Source organism: Apaloderma vittatum, unplaced genomic scaffold (genome assembly GCF_000703405.1).
Source record: "Apaloderma vittatum isolate BGI_N311 unplaced genomic scaffold, ASM70340v1 scaffold5807, whole genome shotgun sequence".
NCBI lineage: Eukaryota > Metazoa > Chordata > Aves > Trogoniformes > Trogonidae > Apaloderma > Apaloderma vittatum.
In genome coordinates this window covers 28,733-36,345 of record NW_009726615.1, presented here as the reverse complement: position 1 = coordinate 36,345, position 7,613 = coordinate 28,733, and the positions used below count along the sequence as shown (strand labels likewise).

The 7,613-nt window shown below is 41.2% G+C and overlaps 1 protein-coding gene across 1 annotated transcript; it reads left to right on the top strand.

Moving 5' to 3' along the window:
- Positions 1 to 673: 673 nt before the first annotated feature.
- LOC104267196 (chromosome unknown open reading frame, human C4orf19) lies at positions 674 to 2,777 on the top strand. The gene is made up of 2 exons (XM_009873352.1): positions 674 to 705; positions 1,826 to 2,777. The coding sequence occupies exons 1-2, from the start codon at positions 674 to 676 to the stop codon at positions 2,775 to 2,777; spliced, it is 984 nt and encodes a 327-aa protein (XP_009871654.1).
- Positions 2,778 to 7,613: the final 4,836 nt, after the last annotated feature.

Sequence of the window (7,613 nt, the reverse complement as noted above, 5' to 3'; positions counted from 1 at the left end):
AACATTTAAAATGATGAGGATTCTTCAAACTGTGTATCAGAACTGAAAGGGCAGTACAGGACATGTACTATAGTGATAGCAGAACATGATGCTCACCATGTGTTCTTATCTTAAGAACTAGAATGCGTGAAATACTGCTAGTAAGAAGCAGGCTCACATTCAACAAAAGCAGGTGCTTCACACAGGCAAGGCTGGGCGTGAAACCCCTGAGTAAAGGATGCTGCAGATGCCAGCGGTTTATTAGTGTTCAGAAAACAACTGGACGAATTCTTGGAGGACAAGTCTTTCAATACTGTCAAATGAAATAAAAAAAAAATAATAAAAAACCAAAACCCAAAGCAAAAACCCCACTATTTTGACTTAGGAGTCTCTAAGCCATAAAAATGCTTAGGAAAGTATTCTGGGAGAACACCACTGTCTAAGAACCGTTAAATCCTTCCCCAGATTTTTCCATAGCTAAAAGTCAAAGTCAATGCAAGATAATAACCTAGAAAGACCTTGAACTGCACTATATCCATTCTTGTGTAGGCATCTTTCTTTTTAGCTAACAAAACCCTTCTAAACATGAGTGTCATTTTCAGTGCGATTGCCCATAACACATTTCATAACGCTTCACTCACTTCCCCTCTCTCGTGCCTTCCCTCTCTCTCTTTTCAGATTAAAGAAAATCCAGATGGGGTGCAGGTGCTGCAAAATGATACAAAGGTACAACAGAACAAGAGCTGCTTAGACTGAATAAAAACAAATGCGTTAAATAGTGTCTGTGCTCCCCTGTACCTGTTGCTTGATTTAAGCCTATTTACGAGGTTGGAGTTTTCCCAAATTTTACAGTATCTTTAAAGTCATGCCAGAGCACAGGCATACTGATTTCCTGCGAGGGTCCTTTTCATTTATTGTAATTCAGGTCTATTTCTATGATTCCTATCCAATAGAAAAAAAAATGTAGTATTGATAATTCAGCTTTAGTAAAGCTTTTTCCCATTTAGGTAGCATGAGCTTCCCTTAATTCAGTAGAATGAGGAGTACAGACTTCTTCGGATGCTCACTCTCTCCTGAGCAATGGAAAAATACTACAGATCCTTGCTTCCACCATAGATTTTAAATGCAGTTAGTTGTAGGAACAATTCTCACATTAAAAGTCCCCCTGGAGAAGAAGACTGACTAGTTTTGGAAGGGTAACACTTCAGCCCCCCTCAACGATCACTACTTCCCTTGGCCACATGTCTAGAACAGGTAAGGAAGTGGGGAAAGAAATTTGGTGCTATGAGAGAAAGAGAGGAAATAAAGAATAGAGAGAGGCTGTGGAAAAAAAAAAGGAGAATATGGAGTGAGAAGAAAATTAAGTAGGAAAGGAAAAAGGAAGGTCAAACAAAACAAAAGGGCAGAAAGGTAAGAGTGGAAAGAAAGAACATCAGGAGAAAAAAAATAAAAAGACATATTTCAGCAACTACATGAGGGCATACTTATCAACAATCTATGTGATTTGTACCCATTGGCAAATGAACTCACCAGAGAAAATAAAATAAAATTAAAATTAAAATAATAAAAATTGAGACACATGCAACAGCCAGCACATGGTTCTCTGACATCCTCTTTATGCTTCTGGTGAATCTCACTACAGGGATAGTAGTAATTACAGTTAGGATTAGTCCCAGGAGAGAGCAGCTTACAGCACAGTTCAGCATTTCTATTCAGTTTAGCTCATGCTCAGGATCCCAGGTACAGTTTTTCAAGGTATCCAGCTTAAAAATCAAGCTTAATCCTTTTTCTAAGTATTGATTAAGAGCATAATTAACATTTCCTCTACAAATTTTCCTTACTCCAGCTATATTTTTGATCCAGAGGAAGTACAATCACCTGGCTGCATTCATGAAGTAAACAGCTATAAACGCAATGAGCAAGGCAGCGATAAATCCAAATTTAAAGAGAACAGTGAAATTCAAGAACATAAAAATGAATGCCAGAAGGATGAGCTAAACAGAACAGAAAGTAAAAATCAGGTAAATAACACAAAAGAAACTTTCTGGAACCACAGAGGCAGTGATTTCCAAGAGGATGGTCTTGCGCTGTGTGTTGCAAAACCTGATGTTGCAGTCAACGGTGGCAACTCCTGTGCCGGAGTGCATCGTGGGCTCAATCCCAACACAAACCCAGCGAAAGAAGCCAGTGAACAGGGAACCTCCAGCCAGTCAGAGGCAACTTCAGCCAGCAATAGAGGCTTTTACACCAAATCAAACAGGTCTGGCCAAGAACTTGACCCAGAGGCAGGCAGTCCAAGGAAAGAAGCCTGCAATGAGCCGAGCAGTATTCAAGATGAGAACTCACAGTCTGCAGAAGACAGCGTCTTTCTCAAAGGCAGTGCAAAACTGGAGACACGAAACAATGCCATACCACTGCCAGATATTGATTATCCCCAAAATGGCAATCAAAGCAGGAACTATGTTGAAAAAAATAGCTTTTCAGTCAATTGTGCACATTCAGACCAAAACACTGGGCCTTCAGCAATACAGGACCAGGACCTTTGCTCAACCCCACCTTCGCCTATGAAGGAGAGGAGTATTGAACCTTTAAAAATTGACTCCGCAAGTTTGAGTGAGGGCATTACTGGTGGTATCATTGCCATGGGTGTTACCAAAGTAGCACAGGCACCCACATCCCCCAACCACAAAGATATCAATGGAGAAACTGAGGAAGAAGATGCAGAAGTTGCAGCAGCTCTGGCTGCACTGGAAGCTGCAACTGCAGGGGAAGACCTGGAAGATGACGACGAGTACTAGATGAAGGTTTCTTTCTGATACACTGGGTAGGATCCAGATTTTATTTCTGGATCTGTATGAACACATGTACATAGCTGTTTTGAACAGCATACATAAAAGGAGTTGTGACTAAACCTCTGTCCCTTTAGCTGTTTTATACAGCCTTTTAAATTCTACTGCCTGAGGTACAGAAGTGCTCCCTTGGCTAATGGTACTACTAAAGCTGTTCTCTACAGGGCCAGCCCAGAAGGCAAAGCATCATTTCTTCCTCACAGGCTGTTCTGCTGTATACTCACAGCACTCGGACTCATGCAAACTTTTCCTTCGGGTTTGACCCTTAAGAGAGTCTGCACACACTGCGTGTTCCAGGTTGAGAAACTTCCATTATTTAAAACAGAAATACAGAAGCCATGAAGTTAGAAACCACAGATTTTCATCTTGTTAGCACCAAAAAAAATTACCCAAAAGTTTTATGATCTAATGAAATATGAAAGAGGTAAGGCATCTTGAGTTGCACCTCACTGCAGTTACGGTTCCATTCCAGATTAAGTCTAAATCTGTGCACGTGCAGCTGGTATTAGGATAACTTCATCTCTTCCCTTACACTTTCCCTGGACTTTCATACTCCAGGTGACCTGCTTCAGTTCATTAAAACAGCAGAAGCCTAGTCAAATTCAAGAGAGTGGGTAACTTTCTATTCGCTTAATGAGCTGAAGCAGCTCACATAAGAACTGCACACACACTACTGGAGGTTCTGGAGAGGGATCAAAACTCAGTCCTACCAGTTTGGACAGATTAAAACTCTTGTAAAACTACAGCCTGAGACCTCTCAACTCTGCTAAATTTTCCAGGCACAAATCACTTGCCTTAACAATGCAGTCTGCAAACAGGTTGTGTCTCATAAACATCCCCAGCGAGATGTGTTTTGTTTATCTACAAACAGCAAGAGCCAGTGTGGACCCCTCCCTGGCTCTGCTGTAGTCCTTAAACTTAGAGCAGGAAAGGGATCAAGCTTCCAAGTTGAATTAAGCACAAGACTTGAAAATATCAGCTGCATTCCTGAAGTGTTTACCCTTCCTCTGATCTTCAGACCAGCATGTCAGCCCTTCCTGGGCGTGGAAGGACAGGGAGGAGGGAAGGAGGTAGAGACCAGCTGGGCACTGACAATTCAACAAAAATTGGATCTTAATGGTTAAAATAGAAAGTGCTTGACATTTTATACTGAAATTTTGTGGTTTCTGAGTTTGTTACAACTCTTAATAAACTTTTTAAAATCATATAAAAATCATCTGGTAGTTTTATGCTTTACGCATTTTCTGATTACATAAAAGAAATACTGTAAGATATATCTCTCATTAGATATATGAACAGCACCTACTACGTATTTGCTAACAGTATATGCTGAAACCTACTCTAACCGTTATAAGGATCAGAATATTAGGAGGTAGGTTTTAAGAAATGTGTAGATATTTCAATTATTTCTGTTTAAATGCAGATTCCCTCTTTCCTCCAAATGCTGCAAAACAAAATATTTCAATTTCCCAAAACATTAATGATACTCCTAGGAGCAATGAAAAAAAACAGTAAATTCAGCCTCAGGAGAACTATATTCACCTACAGATGAAGGTCACCACATTGTATCTGTAAAATAAAAAAGCTTTATATGTTTTTAAATTATTGTAATACTGTTGATTACCACTTTCTTGCTTTAATAGGCCTTTCAAAGCATTTTCATAAGCTCATATAAGTTGTATAAGCCCCATCAGATCCCCAGGGGGCACAAAACTCTGCCCCAACTGTCCACAGCCCTGCTGGGCTGGGCCTACCTGCAGGTGGGACAGCTGGGCCCAGCCTTGGATGCGCAGCCACATCAGTGATGCCGGGGGCTAGGGGTGCCCCTGGTGCCCCCAGGGCTGTCCCACTCCCTGGCTGGGGTGTTGGGAGAGGCCCTGACTCTGAGCTCCAACTCTGCCATCCCTGGGGGAACCTCCCCTGCTCCCTGCCCTCCCAGCCCCAGGGAGCCGCCAGCCTCTGCTGCATCATGGCACAAACCATGAACAATGATTTAAGTAAAACAAACCAAAAAAAAAGAACGAAACGCAACAACACCCCAGGAAACTTAATTTTTCAGTATCCACTTAATCAGATTTTTTGACCCCAAACTTCCAAGTGCAAATCATGGCAAGTTTTCATTGTGCGCCCCAAGAATTAAAATACACTAGAGGGGAGCACCCAGTCAAACCCCCACTGGTGCCCTGGACACCTCAAATGAGGCATTTCTTCTAAGGGCAACTGCCTGCAATCATGGACCCATGGGCTTAAGTCTTTTGCAAGGAATCGGCTGGGCCACAAAAATCGCATTTCTTGCAGCCCAAGCTTCCATTCTCTTACATATTAAAAAAAAGCAAGTGTATTCACTGCATCATAAATAACTGGTCAATTACATAGAATCACAGAATTGTTGAGGCTGGAAAAGACCCCTGAGATCATCCAGTCCAGGCTACGCCCCAACACCACCACACCGGCCAGCCCAGGGCGCTAAGTGCCACATCCAGCCTCTCCTTGAACACCTCCAGGGACGGTGACTCCAGCCCTTCCCTGGGCAGTGCATCCCAGTGCCTGAGCACCCTCTCCCTGAGGAAATGCTTCTGGAGATCCAACCTAAACCTGGCCTGAAACTGGCCGTGACCTCTCGTCCTGTCACTGGTTGCCCGGGAGAAGAGCCCGACCCCCACCTGACTGCAACCTCCCCTCAGGCAGTTGTAGAGAGTGATAAGGTCCCCCCTGAGTCTCCTCTTCTCCAGGCTGAACACCCCCAGCTCCCTCAGCCTCTCCTCATGGGACTTTCCCTCCAGTCCCTTCCCCAGCCTCGTTGCTCTCCTCTGGACCCGCTCCAGCCCCTCAATGCTTCTCTTAACCAAAAACATCAGCCATATGGAGACCTCAAATCTGCAGGACATGGAAAACTTCCATAAAACACATCTATGAGGTATCACCAACATTCAGACTTCTCTTATCTGCTATCTAAAAGTGACTTGTGGCAGATTGGATTTGGGGTTTTATTTCTAATATACATATGTTGTTTATATTTATGTGTATGGGTTTATTTCCCTTCAGCCCTACCATGTCACAGCTCAGTGGCCGCAATTCTTAACCATTTCTCAAACTGCAGTGCACTGTTTACCATAAATGGGAAAGAGAACCAGTTAGTTCAGAAGTAATTTTTAAATACCACACACAATTTCCTCCATAAAAAACAACTTTTAAATAATTAGGTGAGAACCAAATCTTATTCAGCTTGCTCAGATGTTGATGGAAAGAAACGCAAAACTGCCAGCCTGAAAAATTCATTTTACATTGTGAGGGTAAAATTTAACATCTTGAGGAAACAGAGAAAGTCACAAGAAAAAACAGTTACTGGAATCAAGAGTAAACTGCATTTTAAGACTTTACTCCAAAACTACACAGCTTTTGAAGAAAACCTCTTTCTCCTTACCCCAAACATCATAGCTTCTGATACTAATTAATTATGTTTCCTATATTCAGAGGGCTTGCTTATGAAGCAGAGCTTAAATATTTCAGCTTTCCTTTGATGCAAAACGAATTAGTGAGGGAGCTGGTTACCCAATATCTATTTTTAATGCTTCTATATTTGATGTAATTCTATGTAGGTGACTGTGAACACATATGTAGCGATAAAAAACAAGAAGCAGAATGGGAAACTATTATAAGAGCTGGTATTTCTACGAAGGATTTTACATCTTGGAAGCTCATGTTTTACTTGCCATTGTCTAAAGCTAGTAACACAGCTTAAAGGGAAATTGTAATCTTTCCTTATATAAGCAAAGAGACATTGAGTAACAGTAAACTTAGCACCTTCTCACTCAGCAGTGGGTCACCACTGGATTACGGGGAAAAAAAAAAAAAAAAAAAAAAATCACTGCAGAGATTCCAGATGAGGAGTGGAAGACTGCCCAGTCCACCCAAGTCAAGGAAGTTAATTATTTCCTAGAGAAAATGTTATGGGGGAAGTTTGTTTACAAAGCAACAGGAGAATCAGAAATCTGATACTGCATAATTCTTCAGCAAACAAAACCCTAACAAGAAAGCAGGAAATAGGTAAATTCCACACAGGGTTTCTTTCCCCTTTTGAGGAACAAAGGCAATCAGCTGGGCAAGTGTTGTTATGGAGACTTCCCATTAAAAATTAAAATCCAGAAAGTCTATTATTTTCTATAAGATATTTTATATTTGATTGCTTTAAAGTAATCTAAACCCATAAATTTTATCCTTATTTAAATAATGAAGCAAATAGACTTTTTTTTAAAAAAAAAACTTGACCACACTGTATTTGTAGTTTCAGTTTCATAAATGATTTAATTTTTCAAAAGGTTAATTCTCGCCAATTGCTAAACGAGAATAGAATATCTCAACATTTATTAAGGCCTGTGGATATATTTGGGGGGGAGGGGGGTTGGGGGTTTTGTTTGTTTGGCTTTACTATTTTTTAATTATTTTCTTCCTTACCATCATGCAATCAAGAAAACCTCCTTGGCTCATTCTCTGGTCAGGCTTTCTAAATTTCATGCATTCACAGATGCAGCTAGAGACTTCAGCTTGCAGACTCCCTTCTGTATTTCACTTGGCATCTCAAGGAGGCTGGGTTTCTTTAAAATCTTTCCTTCATTTTGAACCCTCACAATCACTTTCTAAACTTCACATCAGGTAATCCTTGAACTGAACTAGTTAGATAGACAGGTGCTGCCTGCACCTACAAATGATACTGCTACTGACCGGCCAGGTCTGCAAACTCTATCTCACCTGCTTTGGGACTTTCACCATTTCAATCAACGAGCT

Bases quoted from the DNA above. Each gene is read 5' to 3' on its own strand.
- LOC104267196 (XM_009873352.1), top strand. From the start codon at position 674: ATGGGGTGCAGGTGCTGCAAAATGATACAAAG. The intron at 706-1,825 runs GTACAACAGAAC...TCCTTACTCCAG, and splicing joins TGCTGCAAAATGATACAAAG to CTATATTTTTGATCCAGAGG.